General features: G+C 45.6%; 1 protein-coding gene across 2 annotated transcripts in view; it reads left to right on the top strand.

The window, feature by feature from the left end:
- KIAA0586 (KIAA0586 ortholog) overlaps window positions 1-27,869 on the top strand; it is a 2,241,463-nt gene that overhangs the window by 1,505,821 nt on the left and 707,773 nt on the right. For both annotated transcript variants that reach the window (XM_069637413.1, XM_069637412.1), the window contains exon 23: window positions 6,516-6,678. In XM_069637413.1, coding sequence (XP_069493514.1) covers window positions 6,516-6,678 — 163 coding nt within the window. The remainder of the gene's footprint in view (window positions 1-6,515; window positions 6,679-27,869) is intronic.

Genomic DNA, 27,869 nt, shown 5'->3' with positions numbered 1-27,869 from the left:
ATACTATCTGCTTGCTTCATAGACTGATCTAGAACACACCGGCGGTCATTAACATGTAATAAGCTGAGACGTTTCTGCTGTGTAATTTTTAAGGTCAAATCAGAGAGATCCTTTGCAACATGGGCAGCCAATCCCGCATTCTGACCAAATTCAATGCACCATAATCCAGTCCTCTCGCTCGCTTCTGGGCCATTAGTACTTTGCCTGTCATGGCACAGTTCTGCTTGTCTCATTTCATGTATTTAAAGATTTTCTAGCATTTGGCTTTGGCCCACCATTTTTTCACCATTTTGATTGTTATTCCGGCTGCAATTAAAGTTCAAGGACAATCTTTGCACATCAATGAGAGTAATCGCCCCTTCACCATTTATTTCTATGGATTCTGGATCCTGCTGACCCCTCTCCAGTATTCCCTCAGCGATATCCCTCGTGGCCATCTGTATAATTGGTCTGTTGTCCGTTCCAATATTGTCAGTTCCGTTTCGATTATTCAGGTTAAGCAAGTTTCCTTGCTCTGGTAGAATAATATTCCCTTCTGTGCACCCTCCCTCCTCATTATCCTTCTCAGCCGAGGAGTGAACAATTGCAAAAGCTTCCAGTTCAACACTTCCATTCCGGACCTCTACCCCACCTTTCCCACCCGATGTATCCAGTCTCCCGACATCACAGATATTAGCAGTGTTTGTCCCCCGCCTTACCTGTAGGCGTGTTCTCGCACCGAGGGAACTGGAAACCGTCAACATTCTGCACTAAATGTAGCTGTTATTTACGGCTTTGCGGCTGCCCTCGACGAACTCTGGCAAACTCTGACTCCACTTAGCTCATTTTGCTCCGCTTCGTGGGGCAGTGGGTTTAAGTAGCCTGGATTTGTCACGTTGGAGGGCGAGGGACGGTCTCCCAGGATCACAAGGTTTGTCCAGTTCTTAAAGGAGTGGCACACCTCCACTTCAATTCTGCTTCACAGACACAAAAGGGCTTCAATGAAAAAGAAAAAAAACAACTGCAGGACAGCAAGCTAACACCTCTGGCAAATTCAGACTCCACTTAGCTTACTAAAGTTAGGAAGAGTGTTCCGCCTTCAGAGTTGTTCACCCTGGTCTCTCTCAGGGTTTCCAGGAATACCTCCTGGCTTCAGATCCAATGCGTATTCATAGAAAACAATTCTCCCTGATTTTAACAGTGATGTTTGTCCTTCTTAAAGTTCCTAAAGTTTCTCAAGTTTAAAAAAATAAAGCTCAAGTTCCTGAAAAGGTCAGCTGTCCAAGTTGTAGCTGGAGAGTGGTATACCTCTTTAAACCCCCTCCACCACTTGAATGGGGTTCTCCCCACTAGGATCGTGTCTTGCTTGTCTGTGTTCCCCTTCACTTTTCTTATTGGGCCCCTCTGGCTCTTTTGGGTGTCTCTGACCCCCTCTCACTTCTCTCCCAGGGGTATTAGTGACCCCTCCTTACATATGCCTCTCTTGGCTCTCGGTAGTCTCTGTGAGTCGTTTGGCTGATTACAACATTTGGGTTTCTTGGCCTCCCTTAACCCCCATTGTTACTTGCATCTTTCCTTCTCTGAGCCTTTATGACAGTGGCAGGGGTTAGGGCGATAGGGTGATCCTTCCTTCTCCCCTTTCACTCTATGGTCTCTTTGCCCCCCTCCACTATGAGCAACCCAAGTACCTTCTCTGTCACAGGGTTTGCTCCAGTGAGGTGGCGTCTACTCGAAAGCGGTGGCATTCTCCACGGATTTCTGGCGTTCCTGTCCAGACACGAGCAGGCTTCATGTTTCCGTTCGTCTCAATGTGTCTCTGCTCCTCAAATCCTTTGTTGCATGCAAAGGATTCATTCATCCCTCACGTTCTGGGCTTGACATTGTTTCTGGGGCACTGGGCCCACCACATCCTCCATGTGGTCATGCCTCCAGATAAGGCTGGCTCTGCTAGCCATTGGCTTTGCCTACTCTACACGGCTCTGTACCATATTAGCGGAGTATCTGTCCTTCTTCGGCCTCTCTCCACCCCAAAGCCGACTTCGCTGTGCAGTGTGGCTCTGCCCCTCAGTGACCTGCTCACATCAGAGGCTTGCCTCTGCACATTGCTTCTCCTCCTCCATTCAAGGGTGATTACGCCTTTATTCTCTCTCTGTGACCAAAAAGAGGAGTGTTATTTTCAGCTGTCAAGCTCACGGAGAGACCAGCATTGTCTTGAGAAAAACATCCAAAGGCACTTTCAGTGTTATTTTGAGTCCCAGAGTTGAATGTATCATCAGTTTCTCGCATTCCCATGTATTCAGATAATGCTTTATTTATAGGGAGTTCCCCGTGGGTGTCCTTGTCCCCTTGAGGGGAGTCGCTCCCAGTGAGGCCCCACTTTCCTAATCCCCTATGGTGGGTTTTGCTTAACGGTCTCACCTCCCTAGCCTCAAAGGGGGTGCCTACCCCTTGGGAAGAAGAGATGAAACCTTCAGATTCGTCATACATCCTTTCTAGGAGGAGCAAGTCGCTTGCACATCTTACATCTCGGGACGTGGTTTCCTCTCCTAGCGATTCTGGGCTTGGTGGGATCTCCGCCGCCAGTGGAGAGGGTGTGCTCAGCTGGCTCCTTTGGGTTCATGCCCATCATGCTGACTTTGTGGCTCTCCTGTTCACCTCATGCTAAGGGGGTGGGACTTCTTCCTTTGGTCCATAACACAAGCCAACATGTCTCTTGCTGCAGCTGGACGCCTCTTCACTTAATCTTTTGCTACATGTTGGACCCTCTCTGGAGTGGAGTGAGACATCCCATTGGTTCTAGATTTCACAATGATACTGTAATCTTGGTAAATCGGAGACCAAGCCATCCGCTACCCCCCTTAATTCCCACATACCCAATGAATGTTTGGGACCTTGCAGTGAGGGGAGGTGAAAGGGAATACCTGCTTCGTCAGTCCTTGTCCCCAGTGGTGGGATCACCCCCAGTGGGATACCACTTACCCAGTCACCTAGGGGAGGATATTGCATAGCTGGCTCACAAATCTAGTTCCAAAGGGGTTAGCTCCCCCTTGGGGAGAAGGGATGAATTCCTTGGATTATTCACTGCATTCACATTAGAACCTTTGTTAATGGGCTGGACATTTAATACTAGGTTCTGTGCACTTTCATTGGTTAAGCTTTGGAACATTTTATGTTTTAGTTAAAGGTTAGTCAGGAGGCTAAGGACTTTTAAGACTATATTTTGGATCTTTCTGTCAGCCACATCTTTGGATCTTGCTTTGTATAAACATTTCCCTGGAGAGGAAAGAACTATTTATGCTGCGAACTTTGATTTTGGGGAAATCCCACTGAAGGCATTGGAAACGCCAGGAAGAGTCTGCTTTGCGCTTCCATGAGGAACATCCATATTATATATAGCTCTTTCCCTCATTCCTATAGGCTTTTGTTTCAACCCCTCCCATGGCTTAACAAAGAACAATGTAATTTTTACCACACACTTCCATTGTGTCACTTGTATCACTGATTGATGATTGAAGAAATTACCTTAATTGAGACGGGGTGGGAGAGAGTTTAAGGGACACCTGGCTCTCCCAGTGAACTGGGGCTCTTTAACCCTGAATCAGGAAGAAGTGCTCCAAACATGATCATTTTTGTGTGGCTAACAAATGGTGGGCATGGCTCTATAGCTCGGTCAGAAGACCTATGACCAAGAAGTGGCTAGCCGCTAAATCCATGAACATATGAAATTCCTTTGCGATCCGGGGGGGAGACCAGTACCCTCGCGGTAGGGGTCATCCCCACCACTGCATTGTTCATCCCGATTTGGCACTTCTTGCTAACACTAGTCCCAAGAGGGGCCTCCTTATTTTAGCTGTGCTTGAAACTCAAGCTTCCTAGACGTCCATCTAAGAACTCCCTGTTTTGATGAAGTGGGGCATTAAATATTTGAACAATCCATGCAAAGTGTGTCAGGCTGGGACAAAGTATGAGGTGTTAGGGTTCCTACTTTACCAGGGATTCTATTCTACCTTAGACCTCCAGTCTCGTGCACCATCTCAGAGAGAAATATACTGTTTCTTTGTTGCAAACACCTCCATACTGTAGCCATTCAACCTACTCAAATAGAAAAAAGTTTGCACGATCATGTGACGTGTTAGATAAAGTTACCATAATTGTAAGTGACAAATTGTAAATATTAGTGTCCACCATCTGGCTGTGTGTATGGGTAAGGCAATATGTGGCGAGTTGGTTTTCTTGTTGGTTGTTTGTCAGTCTAAATGCTAGTTGAGTGTCCTCGGTGTACAGTTAAAAGGAGGGGGATGCATTTTTGAATGAAAAATGCTCTGTCTCACGTAATTGCCAAAAAGGCAAGTGTATTAAGGCGAATCCTTGTAGCACACAGTCTGAGTACGCTTGTGGCTGATGTGAATTAAGCTAGCCTTGCTTGGGTGATTTTTCGTTCTCGAAAGAAGGTAGCCAGTTAAACGGGAGTCACATTGAGTCAGTTTAGGGGAGTTTTGTGACCTTAGTTAATATTCAACCTGCTGTGCACCTTACTTGATCTGTCAACCGCATTTCACAAAGGCTTTTACAAGAACTCCATGCATGTACATTAGCATAGATTCCATGCTTCTGGAATCTCGACTGAGAGTTTGAATGTGTATGAATCTTTTTAAAACATTTGCCAGAATGAGTTTGGAATCTGGCAGTAGTTTGATAGGTTCCTCCGACAGCCAATGGACGGAGTCAATAACTGGACTGTGTGCCCATGTCTTTTGGTCCCAGTCTCTCGGCTTGGTTCTGGATCATTTGAAGTCCTGGAATACTTCCCGGCTTCCAGCAAGCAAGCTACTGCAGTAACATATGCCTGGTAACACCACATATCTGGGGGAGGTCTCTCGTCTCATGGAACTCAAAGACTAGACCATTTCTCAGAATGTGGAGTTTAATTTAATAACAGTGTGAAAGTTGAGAGCGGAGTTGACAAGGAGACCAATTTTCCTGTCCTGGTCAGTGTGCTGAGGTGGGAAGGTAGTCTGTGTCTTCCAGCTTCCAATCCTTCTCCTTTCAATCTCTATTTCAACACCATTAAGGAATAATCTGCTTTCTGAGATCCATTCCTCAAACATTACGGTGTTTGCCACAATAGTATGGCTGTGTTTGCTGTTGGATCTGATCTGCACTAGGATCTGAAATTGGGTGGTATAGAATTGAAAGACCATGTTGAAGGATTCCCATATTTATATATGCATTTCTGTCTGTAAATGTGGAAACTTGCAGGGGTAATTCTTCAAGTGCCAGAGATACAGACAGACAGTACAAAACAGGTCAGGTTGGAGAATATTGATTTTTTTTTTTTTTTTAAACCGGACATCCAAATGTTCCTAGACAGGCATGTGTTCGGTTACAGGCACATGGTATAGGGTGAGAGTCCCAGTGAGGAATACACTTATTGCTGATTGTTTGGTATACAAGCAATAAGACCCGAATAAGGACAGCTCTCTGTTATCTTTGCTAGCAGTGTAAGAAGGGTGACTGTTGGCCGGTATAAAGGGGTCAGCCACTGCTCTTTTCACAGTGGGAGTAATAGTGTCTCTCTTCTAATTATGCTGGGCCTGTGCTTGAGATCAAGGATGTTTTGCATAGAGCTGTGATAGTTGGGCACAAGGTGTGTATTTCCACTTTTAACAAGTTATTCCATACATTACTATGTCATTCCATCAGGGCAGTGTTGAAACAGTCACCATAAGGATTTGGCATCTCTCAAATGCTGTTTGTCTGGACTCTTCCTTGCAGGACTTTACCCATTTGAGGTGCAGGGCAAGAGCTTGGTGGGGGCCTGGAAAAAAACTTGACGAGGGCTTGCCCAGATGGAGCACATTGGCTTTGGTGGTATTCAAGATCTGTGTGCTACCGGCTCACATTTATCACCTTTCTAAGTCAAGGGGTATAAATCAAGAATCTCAAGTGTCAAACATAACCGTGCTGAATGTAGAAGTTGTGGCAGAAATGAGACGGCCAAGCAGAATACAATTCACAATGAGCATTGATTGTTGAGGCATTGCCAGCATAGAAACAGAAGCTAATTAGGGTTTCTTGGTTCAATTACAAGTAGAGGAAATTGATGTATTCGCAATTTATACTACTTTAAAGAAGCAGCAGAAGAATGCGTAACCCACAAGTAGCTTGTCAGAGTACAATATTCAGGTGCACAGCTGATGGCCCTGCCAACAGTCATATTGCACAACTGCATCTGTCTCTATGGTTTAAATACTGGTATCAGTCTTGCAATTTTCTGAAGTACTAAAGCACACTGTATGCAAATAGTTTTCAGGTTTTGTGTTGGTGATAAATAGAACTGAATAAGGATTACTAAAAACTACCGATGTAGCTTGGTGAATTAAATACTGATCTAAAGATGAATTTCATCGCTGTTCTAAACCACTAATATATGCAGTCACTTAATTGTATACTCCTTGCAGTAGATTAGTACTGTTGTCTTTTGTTTAAGAGTCTATTTTACTCATGCTCTAGTTAGATTTCTGTTATGTTTTCAGGATACTTCAACAAAAACACCATTGGCTACTCCCCAGTGCACACCTCCGCGCACCCCGTCTCCTCCTGAAGCTATACAGCAACCTGTCAGAACTCCAGTCTTGTCTCCACAAAGTTCATTGTCTGAAGACGAAGAATCAAAACGAAAGCCTCCAATTAAAGCAGGTACAACAAAGAGACAAAATAAGATCATCTTGATTTTTCCAAACTTAAATTGTAAAGCTATTGCCAGGGGATCAGGGTGCAGGTGTGGTGGTGGCGTTAGTATCGGTATTCTGCTGGAAAAACGATGCATCCTGTGCTTTGCTATTCTGCAGTAACAGGGTGGTAAGGGAATAACTATTTCTATTTCCACCTTTCGTTTCTTACTCAATGAGAATTGATTTATCTAACAAAACTATTTTAAATATGACTTTGTGTCTTGAATTTATATATAGGGAAATCTGTTACTTACTGCTCCGTATGCTGATTGGAGCCTAGGTAAGACGACCTTGCGGAGGGAGGTAGGATTTAACAGGTTCGGGTTCAGTCTCCAGGATTCCAGCTCCCCTGAATTCTGTGATTCAGGCTTCCTCTAAGAGGGGCTCTTTTCTACGATGTACCTCTCTGCCGTCTGTTTTCTTTGCAGCATTGGTTATTGGCGGTGTGTGTTCTCCCCGCTCTTTTAGGCAATAGAGAAAAATCTGATTGTCTGGTTAATTCCATATTGCCTGACTGCTTCTAATCATACTGTGAGTAAAAACCAGCAGAGATGTCTAAGTACCTAGACAATGGTTGAGGTGGTGTTGGACCTTAAATGATGAACCTACAAGAGAACCCAAGACTATGAGTATGCACAAGTGATGACTGATACAACACCCAGCAGACCTGATAAGTGGGATTCCTAAGGTAAAATGGGTACCAGTTGAAAGGAATACTACGGCAGGTACAAAACAACAAATGGGAAGGTTAGTAAGGAAGAGTATACCCGGGCGGCACGAGGGTCGCACTAGTGACGGGTTGGTGCATAGACTAGAAAGCGTCACTTCTATGCACTAGGTTAAGGTAGAAAAGGCAGGAAATTAATTATATTGTTCCAGGAATCTGCACGTATGAGAAGGACTGATGATTTTCAGGTAATGAACAATACAGGAGAATTTGATGAGCTTTACCTTAATTGCACAAGCACAGGACAAGTTGGCGGGGCACTCTTGTAATGTGCAGCGTAGTAATCCGCGTAGGAAGATCGCTCAAAAGAGCGGCAAGGAGGAGTAATCTCACCAGACAGGGCGAAGGCACAGTGGAAATCCAGGGTCAGTCCGAGGTCGGCAGCAGGATTCACGGATCAGGCTGGAGGAGAAAGCAAATGCAATCCAGGGACAGTCCGAAGTCGGCAACAGAGTTCAAATTCAAGCTGGAGGAAAAGGCAATGACAATCCAAGTAGACAAAGGTGGGTCGAAGATCTAAGAAGTCAAGTAATCAAGAGGAAAAGGGGAATAAGCACAGCAGCGGGATGGAACCGAAGGAAAGTAACGCCACAATTAGCAGCAACAAGCTGCTGAGTCGCTTCGGCTTTTATAGTGCAGGGGGGCGGGGCCTCCTTACGCATTCTCTGTGCACGGGGCGTCTCAGCTGATGCAACGTTCTGTGCTGCACGGCCAGGCGCCATGGCAACCGATACCGAAGCCACAACGAAGTTCTGGAACACGCTTACCCCTGTATGTAGCCACCAGAAACGGGAGGCACTGCAGGACTGGGCCGATATATAACAATATGCAAACCATACTTAGAAAGGTGTCCTGTGAATGCTTCTCTTTGTTGCCTGACTTTGAGGTAGACTATGGAGTTGAATTTATATACAGTCACTGCATTCTCTCTTACTCATTCTTTTGAGTGCATGTTGTCCCAATTCAAATGATTTGAAATTTGTGTGCGTCTGTCACTTTGTTGTTTTTATTCTTTGTGAAATGATTCATCCTTAGTTATTTCACTTAACTTGTTTGGCAATGTCTGAACAATTCGACGAATGTGTGTTGAAGTTTCTCATTTTGAAACTGGACGATGCTTAGCACTAGGGGTGGACTGGGAACTAAGAGGCCCTGGAAATAATTACTGGGGACCAAAAGAGGCCCTGGAAATAATGTTCAAAGTGGCCCCATATGACACATTTTCAAGAAGCTTAATGCTTTTTCTGTTAGAAAATTTGGAAATACCACACAAAAGAGGCCCAGGGTGCAGAGGCCCACTGGGAAATCTCCAGAGTTCCCTATAGGCCAGTCCACTCCTGCAAGTTAGCACCTACCTGCCCTGTTTGGTCTTGCATCCGCGATTGCCTTGAGCATAGTCTAATGAACTCAGCCTTCTATAGTTAGAAAATATATCCTGAGCTTCCTATGCAGAATAAGAGTTACTGTAGGTTAATGGCCTACTTCCAAGTAGGCTCACTGTGAACTAAAAGTCTAGCATGACATGGGACAAAACCCTTAATAATAACCTTTTTTTAATAGATTGCATTCTCCCACTGATTCCTCATTTTGATAGAACAGATGTGACAATGCTCTCAATGAGTCACAGGACAATGTAGGTACGTTTTCAGTTTTTATTTTCCAAACATGTTAAAAAAAAACAATTGGGGTCCCCCTGTCTAGGAGTGATCCCTGTACCCTTTCCTACAACTTTGGAAGGGATCCCACCTCTCTTGCCAATGCTCACTATTTTAAAATAGCTTGCTCAAAGATGTGTTTACTAAAGCCAAGCGTTAGGTGGAACATGAAACCAAAGGTTCCACGTTCACAAAGGTAGCCGCCGAACTCGGCGAAGCCGCGTTCCTCCAGAGCGTCGTAGACCCCGACCTAGGCAAAGCTGTGGTTGTTCAGAGAACTATGGAAAGAAATCAAGACACAGAGGCAAGTAAAGTAGACTCCAACCCCAAACCAAGTTACCTGGTTGCAATGCAGCAATACTTATGCACCGGCTGAAGAGAAGGTAAGGTGGCTCTGAGGCCAGCAGTTGGAGAACCCATATGGGAACAGACGTGGTGGGAAACACTAGGACAAACCCGTTCCCATGAAATCACAGACTGCGATAGAGCTCTGTGAATCATCTCAGCTGCTGGGGAAGATGTCATGCATACCTCTCAATTTACACACTTTAGGCAGGTGTCACCCGACCTTTGAAATGAACCAATTCACAGCGAAGCCTCCATATCCGTCGGTTAATTTCAATGGGTTCACACCCGCCCGAAACTTCTCCTTTTCCATACGCTCACGGGAATTAAAAGGTTGAGTGGTATGATGCCAGGGGTGCCTAGGCTACCAACATGTTTGGAAGACAAAGGGGGCGAGGTCTACAGTACAGAGGGCTGGGAAAGAGAGCAGGGGAAGTTGATCATGGATTGATCCAACACAAGCCCTTCCTCTATAAAAACTGAACCATGTGTCACAATGCCTTCCTTCATTTCAGGACGAATATGCTAGGCTCAAGAGTTCCCTATACCAGTGGGCCTATCTGATGGACTGACAAGAAGAGAGGAAAGGACAGAAGAAACCCAAGCCATCCATACTCCCATTCTTCTGGGGCAAGACATCCCCTGGAATTCATCATTCTTAACCACCCCCTTTTTAGTTCCCATTTCCTTCCAGTTTGCCATACAGACTCATCCATAGTTTGCTGTCTATTTTCCTCCTGGGTTAAGTAAGTCCTAGCCCATAAATGTTTTTGAGAGTGTTTCCTGGTCTCCTCGAGTTCTGTATTGCTCTCTGGTTCCAGCTCCTCTCTTCCACTGTAGTATGCCTGTGTAGTCTGTAGCAGGTATTTGTTGTCCGGGGCCTGAGGGGGAAGGGATCTGTTGATCTCATCAACTATGTGACAGTAGCGTAACCCGCACCCAACATATTTCGATCTTCATAATCTGATTAATGTCATATTCATCACATGATTTCTGCGAATAATCCAGCAAGCAACCTGTGTTAATGAATTGGATCACATAGCCAACTGTTTGCAAAATGTTGCCACAACTTCTGTCCTGATTGAACAAACCCAGCTGCCTTTTTGCTGAAGATACGCATTCAGTGGATCCCATCTCACACCTCTGACAGGTGTCTACAAGAGTCTTCTCTTTGTATTAGACCTGAGTGAAAATACATATTTATGGATAACCATACATTATGTTAGGCGCCTTTTACTACATTCCCATGTGTGGTACATATTTCATCTCTGTTATCTATGATTAGGCCATCCTCAGACCAGTTTTGTACATACAGCATTTTCTAAATCGAGCTCTGGCATGCTCTACTTGAAAGTAGGCATGTTGACTAATATACATGTTTTAGGCTGTGTGATGTCACTGGGGCAACCGTGGGGACTGGATGTCGCCATTCCCTATGTGATGTATTGTCCCGTGGAAGAAAAGGGTCAGTCCTCCATGGTCCCCAGCTCATCATCAGCCCAGGAAAGAAAATGTCCCAGTGAAACGATCTCCGGGACAATCGAAGATGACAAGCGGTGGGACAGGCTGCACAGACTGGAGATGGTCAAAGACTGCAAGGAAAGCAATGGGTTAACACGTTGCAATCCGTAGCAAAGATGACCAATAATTAGCAGACATAATACACTAACCTTAATTACAGTACCCGGTGAACAAATGAAAGTCAATGACAGAATACAGCCACCGGATTATCCTGCAACAACAAACCCCACTAAATTAGCTAAGCACTAAGAATTGAGGGACACCCAATTAGCAGATCATACCATAAGTGATGTCCTAAGTGGGCATGGGCAGGGACAGCAAAGATGAAGTAGTCCAGAAAGAGTCTGATCCAGATGAAAGAAGACCGTCCGCAACAACTCACCCCGACGGCACGAGGACGCCTAGGGGTGCACACAGGCAGTCTAAAGTCCATGTACCATTACGGAGGAGTTCAAGGGAACTGGGTATCCAGGTTAAAGCAATTCAAGACAGTACGTAGAAATGTTCCAAAGCAATTAACAATCCGGGTTTAAACAAAAGCATGTCACGTTTGTTCCAAGTTCAAACAGGGGCGGGCCGCAACCCAAGACAGAAAGTAGGCAGAGCAAAATCCAGGGATGGTCCGGGTCAGGCAGCATGAAAAAGCAAAACATAGACAAAGGAGTCCGTAGGCGAGCCGAGTCGGAATTCAGGAAGTCTAGCAGCAGGTGATTCAGGGACAAGACGGAACAAGGGAGGGAAGGGGGGAATCAGGCAAAAGGACAAAAACTAGGAGTTTCAAAACGCTACTGGTACAAAATCAGAAGCACCGGAATAGTGCGAGGGAGATCCTTTTAACTGTATCACATGACTGCTGCGAGGGTTGCGCGCCGTCGGACGAGGTGCCAGCATGTGTGGGTAGGACGCCAGCGTTGTCATGCCAACTTCCAGGCACCTGGCAGTAGTCCTTAAAGGGCCAGAATCACGCCGTCTGTTGTATGTAGCATGAATAGGAGGCAAGCGTTTGATCAGGACATGCTGCTTCCTAGTTCCTATTGCTACGGGGTGCTGACGCCTGACATCCCATAAGTCCTTGTTCGGCGTCATCAGTAAGGATTACCTTGGGTCTCTAGGCCTGTCAGGCTTGGGACTCACTTTGGGGCTTACATGGCGGCAAGACAGAATGTGCTACCCTCCATAGCAGCGACTATATCCGCCTTGGGCTGTGGACAACACCCTAGACCACAGGGGATTGAATAAGGGGCCACAAATCGCTGCACAGTCCAGGTCTCCCTAATGTAAGGAGAGTCTAAGTCCCACTAACAAAGACACTGCACTGTCCGTGCCACTATTGTTATTCGGAGATGGACCTATGAGGAAAAGGAGGGCGGGGCTAAGTTCATTATTTAATAGCTTTGCTATATCTAATCCCTACTGCGTGGGGAAGGTGGAGCCAGATTTGACAGGGAAAGTGGACCAATGGAAACAAGAGAGGGAGGATAACAAGGGCATGAAGCAGCAATTTGTTCAGGTGAGGTCAGAGGAGGAAGGGACCGACCAAGAGACCGCCACCAACAGCCAGAGAAAGGAAGGAGCAGCAGAGTGTGGAGGACATTTCTTCAAACTGTAAGGCATTGGTTAGTGAGTGCAAGTGTTACTGCGATGCGAGTGTGTATGAGTGTGGTTAGCTGATATAGTGCAAGAGGTAACTGTAAAGTGTTTGAGACTGAGTGAAAGGATGGTGTCTGAGTAGGATGTGAGTAGGTTTGTAGTAGGATGGGGGAGGGAGAAGTGGCATGGGGGAGGAAGTAGCAACATTAAAGGGTGCAGGCGAGGCTTAGAAGAAGTGAAAGATCAGGGACATCCGAGGAAGACAAAGATAGTAGACTGAGTGTGGTCTGTGGAGTTGGAGGAGGAAAGTACTGAGGGAACACCATCAGGAAAGAGAGGGAAAGGAGTAAGTGGGCATGAAATTAAGGTGACCAAATTGAGCAACATATTTGTACTGCACATCCTAGTAACCCCTGTAGAATATGAACACCTGTATAGTGTTGAGAGAGTTATGAAGTCCCTTAGGGAATTCAGCTAGAGAGAGCAACCCGCTTTTAGATCTCCACACCTAGTGTAAGAAATAACCTAGACATTACGGTTGGATTGTCTGTATACACTAACCTGGGCTGTAGGGATGCCTTGGTTAAGGAGGTCGGTACTTTCTAGACGCGAGTTCCAGAGAAGCAGCCATAGTCCCCTTCAAGAATGTAATAACCCTTCAACCATTTCAGAGCATTGGAGTATTCTTTAAGCCATCTGTGACACTGGTCAGAGCAAAGATAAACCATTTATTGAGCAAGGAATAAGACAGTAGCTTTTGGAGGAGGGGTGATCTAGAAACAGCCTCTGAGGTGCCCCTTTACCATAATCAATTCTCCTAAAATGAATTACCCTCAGAATAAATCTGCAGAAACGGTTGGGGTGAGAGGCTGTGTCCCCTCCAACGAATTCCATCTCCCACCAGCCATGTTAAAGTCCCTACTTGCTTAAAACACTATGCATTCATTGTGTTAAGGGGCATAAGTGTTGCAAATCTTGGCAAAATGTAAAATACAATGGCCTGATCTTTCACCTCCACTGTCGATTTATGGCTCCTGCTGTCCATGTGCACAAGAGAAATAAGATCTGATGGCAGCTCCCACAGGAAACTCATCTGCCACGGGTCAGGAGATATCATTGGTTTCATGGCAGGCAAACTGCAAGCTACTTCCCTTCAATAACTGGTGAACCTGCAGTGATCTGACTCCTGATGCCAGAGAAGTGCAGCACTGGACGGTGATCTACCATGGAAGAAACCACACCACCAGATAATGGAACAGAATCAAGGGCAAGACGTTTTACACCCCTCCTGGCAGCTCATGCCAGAGCTGCACTGACAGCTTAAGTTAAAATGTTGGCAACCACTTATTGAGTGTCGCAATTCGTGCACCGCAACAGTTTGCCATTCGTGGAAAGGCAGATTCAGATAACCATGAAAGCAAGCGGAAGTCCAAACAAGGTATTGAGTGGTGGGCGTGGGACAGCAATGGCAGTGCGGATCACTTAGCGGATGAGTGAATAGGATGAGAGCTGAGCAAACAGGAGGGAGGTGGGATAGCAAAGTGGTAGAAGTTGCGAGAGTAAGAAAGAGAGAATGCAGTCGGAAGAGATGAAAGAGCCAGGTGAATGGGAGGAGAGAATAGAGATCGAAGAAGGTGGTGCAGGGCGGAAGCACCTGGAGGGGAGACCCGAATAGCGGATGTGGGTTAGAGTTCAATGACCTGGCGGGCAGAATGTACTCTGTGCTGCCTCCTCAACTCTCTACTCCCCTGTTTAGGTCTTCAGCCACCTTAGCATGCAGTACAGAGTGGAAAGACACAGAAGTGAGAATAAAGAATGGTCGAAGTGCCTTAACGCAGAACAATCTGAAGCGGGGATCAGAAAGTAGAGGAGGGATTAAAGGACAGGAATCCTCAAGAGAAAAATGAGGAGAGAGGATAAGGTGAAAACCCAAGAGTTGAATAGTCAAAATATAACCCAGGGAAATTTAGGAGACGGTGTGAAGAAGGCCCGATCATTGCTGGGTATTGAGGAACATAAAGAGAGCGAGAGAATGGTAATAAAGCGGTCCTGCGAAAGGCGACTGCGGCAGAGTTGGTAGCCAGTATTTGGGCATACATACCCAAAGTTCCCTGGACCCAGAAAGATCTACTGCACGTGTCGCAAGACCTGAAGCTATCCCAGACCCCATAATCCCAACAGTTAGTCAGGATGCTGAATTCTCTCTTGGTAGTCCTTGCTATGTCGACAGCAAAGAAAACCAACTCCGCCAGGAAAGAAGTGCAGGGCACAATTCAAAACGAATTTACTTTGAGTTTCAACTCCAGGAGCCCTATGCAAATGAGGGACAAAATACGGTGCTTAACTAAGTTATTATTGCTCACATTTGATTTCTTTAGGAGCTCCCTCATTCATTAACCCTCCTCCCAAAGCTCTAGGCCTATTTGTGTGGAAAATAGTAAACCTGTTTGAACCTTATTATGTGAAGTGTGCATGTGACAAATAACATTCAAGGTTAGGACTACTTACAAATGGCAATTACAATAATTTGTCCTTGTCAAGGTGGCGGGGGGACTGGGAACTCCTTTCAGCTGGATACTGAAAGGTTTACAAGGCAGACTTCTAGATCTAGTGTTACCCTTGGTGTGGGTGGGGGCAGCAGGAAGGGCTGATTTCCTGCCCCCCCTCTTGTGTCAAAATATTTGTTTGCAGACCACTGTTGAGCTAAACCATACCTCGTGTACAAAATATCTGCCAGTCTTCCTCTTTCTTTTGTAGAGAAACCAACCGAAGCAGAAACTTAGCTGAGCTTTTTAGAAACTCAAACCCACAGGCACAGCAAGAGCATCAACAGCGCACCTTGGCACCGCAAACACTGACGAGCAGACTAGTAAGAGGGAGCCACAGAGAATCTCTGTGGTGTGCCATGTAGGACTCTGACTCAGGTGGCAGACAATGGAGCCTTGGGACGCCACCTGGAAGCAACAGTGCGCCTGCGCTGGAATCGATAGGCTTTCTAGACTACCAGGAAAGAAAAGGGGAAGCAGACCTTGTACCCCCTGAAAGCCTTACTGTGAAACTAAAAAAAGCATGGTCCCACAGCACGGACCTGGACACTGAGCGTCCTGGGCCGCCATCCCAAGATTTGGTGAGTCTGTGCTTAGGCTTAGCTCCCTTTTCAATATTCTCCATCTCACACACATGCTATGGAGCAAAAGATAAACAAGATTGACCATTGAAAGGGGACCATTCATCACAGGGATAGGGGGATTTAAGACCAGAACAGGTCTGTGCTGTTTTTTCAGATGTAGTCCGAGGTGGAGAACCACCAAGATACCATCAGGAAGAAGGAAGAAGCAGCAACTTATGGACAATGTTTGTTGATAAAGTGAGCTATTGGTTAAGGAGTGAATGGGGTTCTGCAGGTTGAGTGTATCCATGTGTGCCGAGTGTGTAGATATGGTAGAGTAAGGACTCTTTGGGAAGTGGATGTTATAAGGCAAAACGAGGGTGGTCGAGTAGTAGCCTGGAGGGCGGAGAGGTAGAATGGGAGGAGGGAGTAGTAGGTCAAGTATACCTCACATGGTGTGGCACTCTCCTGCGGCAGCCCCTCAGGGGAAGGTGTCTGTGACCGCAATAGCCACTGTTGGAGCAGGGGCCACTGGATTCCTTGTATGGGCACTCGAGACGGATGCAGCTCCATTCCCCCTGGCTATGTGAGTGCCATTGTTCTCAGAACATGCAGGTGCGGGAAGCAGCGTTCCCAATACGCACCTATGCACTAACCCCATTTCCATCGCTAGCTCCACTGTCGTCGCCCTGCCTCGTTCTGACGGCAGTGTCCTACGTAACCTCTTTCCTGTCTTTTCCTCACTGTGTCTCAAAGCAGTTGCGTACCCTACAGTACCTGTTAATCCTGATTGCTCTTTTCCTGTTTTGCTGCCCTGACCATCCTGTTCCTTTCTGCTGTGTTCGATCTCCAGTCCTCTCTTCCTTTTGCCTCACTTCTTGGCCAATTCTCCAGTGCCCCTTCCCCATTACCAGTTCTCTTACTTCCCTTCAATAAGATTCCCCACCTTTTGCTTCACCTGGACTCCTTGTTTATCACCATCTTGTTGGGTCTTCCTCTCCGTGGATCATATTGACACTGTAGTAATACCTTTGAACTCCCAGACCAGTGCTTGCACTGTCCTTGCACAATGCCAATTCTGGGAGGTCATCCCATTGTGTGGGAGATGGTCCCGGTCCGTCCCTGGGTATCGACCTCCTGTGGGCGGGTTGGGCCCGGCCCTCTGCATAATATACAATGGCCAGAGGAGGGCAGCACTCTAGACCCCAGAAAAAACAGGTTCTCTCTGCATGTGAGACACGCAGTCTAACCATAGTAGTAGTCGTGCGGAGGTGGGACTAGTAGTCGTGTGGAGGAGGGACTGGTGGTCGTGCGCAGCTGGGACTGGTGGTCGTGCACAGCTGGGACTAGTAGTCGTGCGCAGCTGGGACTAGTAGTCGTGCGCAGCTGGGACTAGTAGTCGTGCGCAGCTGGGACTAGTCGTGCGCAGCTGGGACTAGTAGTCGTGCGCAGCTGGGACTAGTAGTCGTGCGCAGGTGGGACTAGTAGTCGGGCGCAGGTGGGAGTAGTAGTCGTGCGGAGGTGGGAGCAGTAGTGGTGCAGAAGTGGGAGGTGCAGTGGTGCGGAGGATGGAGGGCGTAGTAGTAGTAGTGTGGAGGAGGGAGTAGTAGTAGAGCGGTGGAGGGAGGAGTTGAAGAAGAAGGCGAGGACACATCGAAGGGTGGAGGTGTGAAGTAGAAGTGAAACGCCAGTGGGACAGATGACTGGTGGGAGAGTAAGAGAGGAAGATGGGAGAGTGGGCATGATTGAACCATCCTAAATCCAACCACGGAAGTTCAGTGCACTCTGCATACACTATCCCAGGATTAGTGTTCTACTTGAAATTGGGTGTGTTACGAAGTTCCTGCAGGGTTCTAGAGAGATAAAGCCCAGTGTCTTTAGATCATCATTGCAGCTCAGTAAGACTACTTGGCATGCTCAGGGAGAAACCATTGGTAGCACTAACCTGGGGGTAAGACAGTCTGGACTAGGGAGGAGGGTGAAATAGATGAGAAAGGGATGGCTCTAGGCCACACACATTTAAAACAAAAAAAAGAATAATAATAATTGAACCGTTCTTGACACCAAGTGATTCTTGTGCCATCTGTGACACATTTCACCTTGAGTACGCAGTCTTCTAGTAAGGCTGTTCCATTAGATCCTGGCAGTTGTTGCACCCCACACCAGTGGTATCAATACAGATTACAGTTTGATGCAATAGGTCTTGGCAAGGCCGGCAATGGTGCCTGAAAAATGGTAAAGCAACTTGGGAACAGTAATCTTCTGCTTTTCTTCCTCCCACTTTTGGAATTATCCTCCAGCTGGATGTCTGGCTTTGAAACTTTTCCAGCCACCAGGGGCTCAATGTCTGTTTCATTCTCACAGCACCGGATATGACATCCTACATGGTATATTTGCTTCCGGCAGCACCCTATGACGTCATTGGCATGTCTTTGGAAGAAGTTACTTATTTGTAACTCCTGTTCTCCAGAATTGGTATCTTTCATAGGTTCACATGCTGTGAATATTCCCTGTCAGACTGTGAATCCTCGTTAACATAGAGCAGTTTTTATTTAAACTGAAAAACTTGAGTCACTTTAGTGCTCTAGTACAGTAATTATGGGTCATACTGCCCACAGCCAATAGCAAGGGCTGCCTTAGTTCCACCCCCGTTGGCCATCTTCAGATATTTTACCGCACGTTTTGTGTTGGGAGTCCTCAGAAAAATCTCTTGAACTGAATAACCTCCGCCCTTTAAGATGAGTAGCAATTACCCTGGAGATGGTTGGGGATGCAGAAGTTATGCAGACGTCAATAATGAAAATGACTCCGTTGGTAAAAAGGGTAACTGTTTTATTTTCAATTGTCTAAAACAGGGAGCATAACAGACATCAACTAATTCGCTCGATCCTCTTACTCAACTAGTTTCATAAAAAAACAGAGTTATATATCAAAAACTTGTCCTCATTGACCTGCGTCATTACCAACGTCATCCTAAGTGGCAAACTACAAAAACCTAACAGCAACTGTGATAGGCTCTTAATGAGCATCTAAATATATGATCTATTCTAGTATGGGATAGTGAGGGAAAGGAATGGGTTTCTTAACATCAGGTGAGGCAACTAAGCCCTTCCCTCAAAATGGCCACTATGAACGTCACTAAATACATGACGTCCCATTGGCTACACAAACTATAGGGCCCTTAATTACGCTGCCCCCTACAATTGGTTGGCACTCTAACCTTCGTCAGTACTTTTCCACCTGCGTTTAGCAGCACGCAGATCGGACTTCCAGGTGCTGGTGAGTTCGTCTTAACCCCAGCTTCCCACCAATTAGCATATCAATCTATCATCACCTTAGTGGTCAGCGTAGTCAATTATTATTTGAAGCTCGGCCTTGAGTTTGTTTTGTACCTTGGAGAATCAGGGGAGTGAAGGCACGCTCTGCCCTCCTGTGTAGGTGTGAAAATCTTGATCATCCAACTTCTTCCTTCCACGTGACTGAAGACCATGATTTCAAGCTTTTACTGTCTTTAAAATACTATTTTTTGATAGACCTCTGACGTCTTCTTTGTTTGTTCATGCCTTCTGAACCGGAGCTTGTTCTTTCACACAATTTTGTATCCAATGCTAGTTAACTTCAGCCTGATAAAACCTTGGATTTTTGGCTTGGCTTCATGGTTCATCCAGCCTCGCCTTTCAAGATTCACTTTTAATTCATGTGTTTTCTTACTGCGACACACTGAGAAGAGGCCTTTCTTTTTTAGTCCATTTCTGCTACAATACATAGTGGAAACATCCATCCTTTACTCTTCATGCATATATGTATATATTGGCGCATGCCGCAACCTATTTACTATAAAGCTAGCCTCAAGAATACTTTGTCTGCTTGTGTTTCTTTTGCATCTGTACACGTGTAAACTTACTTGATATCTTCATTCATTTTATGGCGTAAGCTTCTTCACCTTGATCCCAAGATGTCACTCATCTTGATACTTTCTTGATGCCTTATAGAATATCTGCATTCTCTAGTCTCTGCATCGTTTCTAGGCAAGTCAGCTCTGCTCTGTGTGACGTCACCATTTGTATTGACCATTAATTAGCGCTGCTTCTTCCGGGATTTCATTCAAACGGCCATCATATTTTCTTGTATGCAGGTATGGTTTTCTTAATGGGATCCTTGCCACCAGGATTCTCTTAGATATCGGTATTTTCACTGGTACCGCACGATTTTCACATTCAGGCTCCCAACATCTGGGCAATATGGGTGCAGTGGTTGAGGTGGGGGTACTTGGCTCCTCCTTTACACTCTCCTAAGCATTTCTAAGTTTTCTTCAGTTTTCGCAATAAATATTGTACTTTAACAGTTCGAGGATCCTGTGCTCCAGTGATGCCTTGGGTTTCGCTGCAGTCCTGTCATCTGCTTCTCTGTGAATGGATTCTTGTGTTTTTTCTCAGATGCCGAGGCCTACATCCATGGCTGAATCCAGGAGAAAAGGTTTGTTCAAGACCTGTGCTCGGTGTGGCCTAAAGAATGCGTTTGTGGGAGATCTCCATGACAACTGCCTCTACTGCCTGCATCCGACTCACATCATCCAGGAGTGTGAAATCTGCCAGACATTTTCAAACAAGATGTTGGGAAACCGCCACCAGAGGTTAATGGCATGCCTCTGACACAAGGGGGCGGCGGGCCTCTGACTTTTCTTCGATACGTAGTCATGCCTCTCTCAGGCAAGGCAGACCAACACAGCGTACCACCTTTAGCAAGAGGTCCATGTCGCATGAGGAGGCATCACAAAGCAGAAAGAAGGCTTACACTGCGTCGCCTTCCTCTGGATTTTCATCACAGAAAATGACGACCACGCAGACCAAGTCCATCTCGACGGAAAAAATCACCTAGGCTGTCTATGCTGAGGACTCACAAAAGTCTTAATCTTCAAAAAGTTAAGTCCCGTCAACGTCCCTGTCGACAGAGAAACACTATACAAGGATACCTGGTATAGTCTTGTTCATCCAGATGACGACAATACTTCAAAATGAACAATGATCAAGACCCAAAGTAATAGACAGAACTGACCATACTCTTATTATAGTCCTAAAAGCGAAAATAAATTCTTTATTGTATTTTATCTTTATTTCCAATAATTTACAGTATAAAACAAATGTAAGCACAGATAATAACACCCACACCACTCCGCTCCGTAGAGTACATAAATACCAGACTAGTCATGCATACCCATTCACAACCACACGGACAGAATCCAAATACATCAAATAAACAGGCCCTTTAGGGCTACAGAGTAACAATAGGATTTACTAGTGTCAATACACCTTTTTTTTACAGTGCGTCTACAATTTTCATCCACAACCATGTCAAAGACCACAAGCCCGTCGACCACAATGACAACCTTGCCGACAAGCATTCGCAAACAATCACAGACAACATCTTTGAGCTTCACCATGATTCCGGCGACGCCATCAGCTCCTCCGCCATCGACTCCTTCATTGGCTTAGCCATTCGCACTGGCTGCCTTGCCCCAGCCTGTTTGTCCTCTTCCACTAGTTCTTGGAATCACCCCAGAGAGAGCTGGTTCCAACGCCATTGCTACCGGAAGATGTCCTCCAGCCTGATGCCAGTCTGCAAGAGCCATTCCAACAACAGTGGGGCTGGAGTGGACACCTTCCAAAAACACATTGTCAAACTGGACGTGCCTCCTTCTCGAAAAACCCTGGCACACGTGCCTCCACATAAGGCAATTTTGCCTCTAAGGTTAATGCCTTCAACAGCTTCAAGAGACGTCTCATTGGACGCTGCAAGTTTTAGTGACTAGTACTCACCAAGAATAACAATGAGACCTGTTGTAAGTCCGGTACTCTTGGAAACCCAAACCCCAAAAGGCAGGGTCTCCTCATTGAGGGCCACCTTCCTTTTGATACACTCCCCTGTTCATTCAAACAAATACAAAGGTGCAATTCAAATGAAAGAGTAAAAACACCACCAGGTATGCGCCACGCTGTGCAGAGAAGGACAGGTCTTGATACTGATGCTGTACAATTGGTCTGAAACGCAAAGAATAACGTCAGCACTAACCTTATATAGCTCGGTGCTCGACCAATATACCAAGGTGGCGAAAAGGCTTTGCTCTTGCTCTAGACAAAAGGAGAGAGAGAGGCATAAACTAGCTGAATAGTTTTATGGAGTTATAGTTCCTAAGGAGTGAATGCCTTACCTATGTAAAAAGAGAGAGAAGCTCAGAAACTGTCAAATGGCAAAAGTAGCAGTTCCAAGCAATCCACAGGAAAACGAGTACAGAAGAAGGGAAAAGGTTGAGATTAGAATGGTTAGTAGGGACCTAACCCCCGGACAACACGAGGACCCACTAACGATGGGATGGTGCACAGATGCAGACTAAACAGCAGAGCGTCCTTATGTCCAGTGCACTAAACCGCTTTCCAGGCTTCAAACACTAGAAGACAAGATGCACATAGGGCAATCCAACAGACATTTAAAAGTTTGTTACCAGGAGATCAGAAGTAGCAGAATAAGCAAAGTCGGAATACAAAGACAGTTTGTAACGTAGAAACAGGGTGAAGGCCAATTCAAGACTAGAAGCATAGAAATCAGGACAACACAGGTACGTACTTATCAGAAGCATCAGTGCCATTGTGAGACTGTTCTTTATAGACCCGGGGGAGAGGGCTTGGCATGTTTATGTGGCATCCCATGTCGGGTAACCGTAGTGACCCTTGTTGTTATCTAATGAGGGAGCACGGCCGCTGCAAGGCGATGCCTATAAGCATAGCATCTGCCTAGGCGCCATGACAACCACCAACGGCGTAGGAAAGGAGAAGCCATGACATGATATTTATGTATTGGGCGCTTGCCATGGAACATATTCATGACCGTGACAGAGCTTCAGCACTGATTGCCTGACCCTTCAGTGTCTCAAACGCCTCAACCAAGCACAAGTGGTAAAGGTGCTTCCCCTTGCCCTACGAGGGAGCATCGCCCTTCTGTGCCAGTGCAGCTAACTGATATTGAATTGGAGGATGATGCATCTGGCCTACAGGCACAGACATGGGCAGTTCTGAACAGGATGCCACATTTTTGCATTTTAGGCGAGTTATGGACTACATAGTGAACATCTAATCATACTAGGAACCATCATGCATTAAACCACGAATACTGAAGCCATTTATTCAGTTCACTAGTTGTGACCAATATCCGGCTTTGAGAAAGGTCGAAACACATGTTGGCTGCAAGTCATATTTCTGAATGACTGAGCTTTTAATCAGTCCCTTCAAGGAATAAAAACATTTTTGGAATTGCACTTGACTTTAGCCTTCAGCTTTGGAGTATATTTGCCTATGTTATGTTAATTTAGAGCAGTGGCACTTTGAATGTACTTGGAGCTAAGCCACATTTCTTTCTGTTTACTAAAGGAGGTTTCATGGGTATTGCCTCTGTTTACTTAGCAACGTTGCTAGCATCCTCAAACTCGTTTATATGAGCCTGAGCACATGATAGCCTGTCTATATCCCATTTATTTTCTCTACAGACATGGAGGAGTTTGATTACCTCATCCCAGCAGACGGCAAACGGAATGACATTCCTCTGAGATTCACCATCGGACAAAATTGGCCTTGATGTCCAGGGCGACAAAGATGTTTGGACTGGCACCAGAAGAGCAGAAGAAAGACAGCCTACTCTATCAGCAGCGAGTACACAACCAGAAATCAGTCGTAGCTATACCCCTGCTGGACGACGCCTGGAAAGACTGGTTGTTGATCATGGCCAACTCTTCCTCTGCTCCTCCCATGAAGGAGAGATTTGACCCAAAGTATAAGGTCCCTGACATGGCACCAACATATCTACAAACATAACCCTGCCGCAGGCTCGGTGGTGTCAGCAGTGTCCTGCAAATGCTCTGCCAATCTTCCTGTTCAGTCCCCCCAGAAAAGCAGGGAAAGCGTTTGGATCACTACAGCTTCCACAATCATCAAAGCAGCCAATGCCATGGCTATCCTATCCAGATACGACCGGGAGATTTGTTTTAAGATGGGACCCATCCTAGAATTCCTCCCACAATTCTTTGTGAAGGAGACCTAGTTCCAGACCACTCAATATAGGTCTTGTGGACATAGCAGACACTGGGTTTAGGCAGCTGGCGATTAGCACTGTGCTTTGCAGGCGAAAGGCTGGCTAAAGGTGTTAAGGATTTCACTCAGACAACACACACCTTGGTCTCTGCCTAGTATGCAGCGCACAACTGAACTGAAATGCTTATATTTTTATGTTATGTAGAATCAATTTTAGATGATACACCACTCATATCACACCCCCTTTTCAAATACCCCGGTTCACAATGGACCATGAACCATGCCGGTTGGTAAAATACAATATTTATTTTATTTTAAAATTCAAAAGAAATCATACAATTTTTTATATGGGGCAGCAATCAGCAATGGGGTGATAATGACAATGAGAATGTGAGCAATGCACTAGGTTTAACCTTCTAGTGAAACATATACACAGCACAGTGGAATAGGAGCCCTTTTTGATTTAGGAAAGATAGCACCGAAGTTAGAATTTCGCCCTGCAATGTTCCCTCAACCCACAAATAATCAATTCGGAGTGGATAAAAAGAAGCAGCAGCTCCTCAGGATTGAGAAATGGGAAACGGAATCCAAATCTGACATTCCCTCCCCAAATAAGAGAGAAAAACAGATTTTAAACCCCTTGCAATGTTATGAAATGACACTCGGAAATGGACAAATAAATAATGAATGTGTTAAAAACCTTGAAGCAAATATAATTCCTCACTAAAGCAACAATGGAAAGACACTAATATTCACAAAGAATGGATTACCAAGAGCATAAAGTTCAAAAATGACTGGAAAGTTTAAAAGAGATTTCACCAAAATGACATGTTGGAAACTTTGCAATATTTTTTAATTCCCGCCTGAAATTACCCAAACAGTTTTTAATAAAAACGGGTGAAATGCACTGATTTGGAGTGTATATCTCGGGTACAATATTGAAGTGAAAGTAAGTCTCTAGCTGGTAAATTGAGAGAGACATGGAAGGTAGAGGAGGTTTGTTTTTAGGGAAATAGAGCAGTGAAAAGAGGAATCGGTTTTAAAATTGAAAAGCAAATCTTAAATTAGATTTAATGGCTAAGAAAAGAGGAACGCCACCCGTGAATATAAAAGTTATGCTGCAATTGTAACCCTTCACGCAGTGTACCCCTTTTCTTGAGGGAAAATTAATTTATTTAAACACAATATTGCTAATGACTTAGGATCTATGCAAGACAGAAATGAAGAGAAACGTGGCGCTAACATTAGAAATCGAGGGCAAGGTTGCAAGAATGAGTCAGTTTCAACAAGTTATCAGGATGAGGATAGGATGACTTAGAGAGTGCAATAAGGACAAAGACAAGATGGGCTTTGGGTCTCTATGGGGTGGCAATTATACTTACAGTCCACTTTTAGTTTGGGATTTTTGGACCGTCAATGGTTCTGGTCACTAAACGGCAGTGCGCCTGACAAACAGCGGGCCAGTTCTGGTCACTGGATGGCACTTCTGGAATGGCAATTCTGGTCTCTGGGTACTAAAGGTCAAGTAGATGTCAGGATGCAGCGGGCATGCAGTTAGGGCAGCAAGCCAGGTTGGTTCAGGATGCAAAAGGTACCACTGCTTTCCCCTTTTTAATGGGGGATTAGTGGATTTTCAGATTTGAGGCCTTGCTGGAGCAGTATCACCACTGCTTGGGTTTTGCAGTGGGCCCTGGAGTAGGGTCAGCAATGCTTTGGCCTTGTAGTTGGGATCTGGAATCTAGATGATGAATGGAACAGGATGCTAACGCAGGAACGTCTGGAATAGTGTGTGTCTAGAGTCTTGTCAGGGACTCTTATTTATAATGCATAGTAACATCATCAAAGTACATGACTGGTGCAGGCTTAACTAAACACGCCTCGAACAACGGGATTGGACAAGGGTGCTAGTCTCCGCCTCGCTCTCAGCTGGTTGGATTTCAGGAAAATGTCTGATTTATGATGTGAGTCTTACAATGTCCAAAAACCTCTCACAGTTAATTTAACTAAAAGCTGATTTTGCCACAAACGTACATTTATACAATTGCAATCTCTTAGCAAATTACAGGTTACACATTTTGTGCAGCACCTAGCAGTCCAATCCTCCAGTCCGGAGACCTTGTTTCACCCTTCTACCAGTTTTTCACGATTTTCAATGGGAATTGTATCACTCAAAATTCTATAATTTATACATGGGCGTAGATTATCATAAGGGATGTATGTACAAGAAATCACATCTGCAACATGGATGCTTTTCTTATAATCCGCAATACTTTGCCATTTCTGTCCCCGAGGTGTCAGTGAATTTTACCATGTCTTAAAAGAAAGCCCAAAAAATCACTGTAAAGATGTCGAATTTTCGCAGTGTAAAAAAGTCTTGCAGCAAAGATAAGTCTTTAAAGTTTATTTATAAAATAGTCTTTGGAAACAAATGGCAGTCCTTTGTCACTGGACCATTTTTTTTTCTTCCTTCAACTGCTACCAACTGTCATTTTCTTCAAAGCAAGGTGGGGGTTTCTCAGCTGGATTGAACGTTTATTGCCCCTTCACACTTCAAACCTCCTTGCCCTGGGAGTTCCATTGTCAGTGGGTGTAACGCTCACCTGGTATCCACGGGGATGTCACTCAGCCTGTTCTGATCTCTTACGACCTCGAACCCTTCCCTGGAGTCCATTCGACTGGAGACTGGGCCTGAAACAGAGGATTGGTAGAGTTTAACTCCCTCTTGTGTCTGTGTGCTTGAACCCCTTCTTCCACGAGGTCCAACCCTCCCCTTTGATCCACAGCTTACCTTGTTTTCTTGGAAAGTGTGCTCTCCGTCCTGCTTTCAGCGCAGGGGCGCGTTGATTGATGCGGGCTCATTGCTGCCTAGTTACTTCACTGGCAAGAGTCCAACAGGTAAGTATGAGTCTTTTGAACAGTTCTCTAACTTCGCTCCTTTCCTTCCTAAGATGATGGCCGGCGTCCGGGGATTGCGACGTGCTGCTGAGATGAGTAGCGCTGAAGGTGAGAGAGCGCGATGCGACCCTTTTGTATTTGTATTGAACTGAGTTCTTTATCTGTGTCTTTTAGGTGCCGCAACGTTTTCAGCATGGATGCCGGTTATGAAGAAGAAATGCGGTGAGTAAGCGCGGTATGCGGCGCCTCTAGATGTTTCCACGCTAACCTGGAGTGTCTTTTCCTTCTTGCAGATGGATGAGAAGTTCTGGAGACAGAGTTCCCCCAGAGTGGCTGGGATTCAGGTAAGCGTTTGAAGCTCGTACAGTCTTTAAAAATAAGCGAAGATTTGCTGAATGCTTACTAATGCCTTTTTTCTGTTCTTTTCCCTTTTCCTTAGGAAGCGGTGTGCCGGGATGGGAATGATACCGCCGAAGATGCACGCAGAACAGAAGCGATGAATGATGGGCAGAAGCGCCGCAAGGTAAGGCTGTTCCTAATGGTGTTCTTGCAGGAGCTGAGCGCAGAAGAAAGATGCAGGCCTACTGGAGACCGATACGAACACGGTGAGTGTCACGTTGCAGGTGCAGAAAGCACAAAGCATGTTTCTCAGCCTGGGCGTGGCTTAAATAGTCTCTGGGTATCCCAGGTGTCTCTGGGCTGAACCACACCCAAAAGACTAGACTGCACATGCAGTTCTGGGAACCAAAATATGTGGGGGCATCAATCTTGTCCCCATCAATGCACTACAAGTCCTATCCCCAATGTTATCCTATGGGAGTGAGTGAGTCTGACTCCAAGTGGGTCTTTGGAGGGATGGAGAAGCCCTTGAGGGCCATGTAGGTGATTGTGGCCTGGCTCAAGCCTGGCATCTTGGAGGGCTGGGGACATGAGGGGCAGGAATCATGACAGCGGATGAGCCTAGACTAGATTCTTAGAGTCTTTCCAACCTAGTAATTACCATTGAGGTGTTACTATCTGCTGAGAGATTATGGTGTGGCTCCCTTCCTTAGGGGGGAAGCTTTTAGCTCTGCCATCTGGAATATCCTGTTTTTGGGAGCTTGCAAATCCAGCCCATGTGTCTTAAAATCTTTATTTTCTTATTCTGGGTCCTGAATTAAACAAACCTGTGCAATAAAATAGCACGTGTGTAATCACCACCAACACAACCACTTTACATTGCTAAATAAGGCAAGC

The sequence above is a fragment of the Ambystoma mexicanum genome, chromosome 14 (genome assembly GCF_040938575.1).
Source record: "Ambystoma mexicanum isolate Mex_15411 chromosome 14, UKY_AmexF1_1, whole genome shotgun sequence".
In the NCBI taxonomy this organism is placed as follows: Eukaryota; Metazoa; Chordata; class Amphibia; order Caudata; family Ambystomatidae; genus Ambystoma; species Ambystoma mexicanum.
Note: the sequence above shows the minus strand (reverse complement) of the source record. Positions and strands in the feature narration are given on the sequence as shown.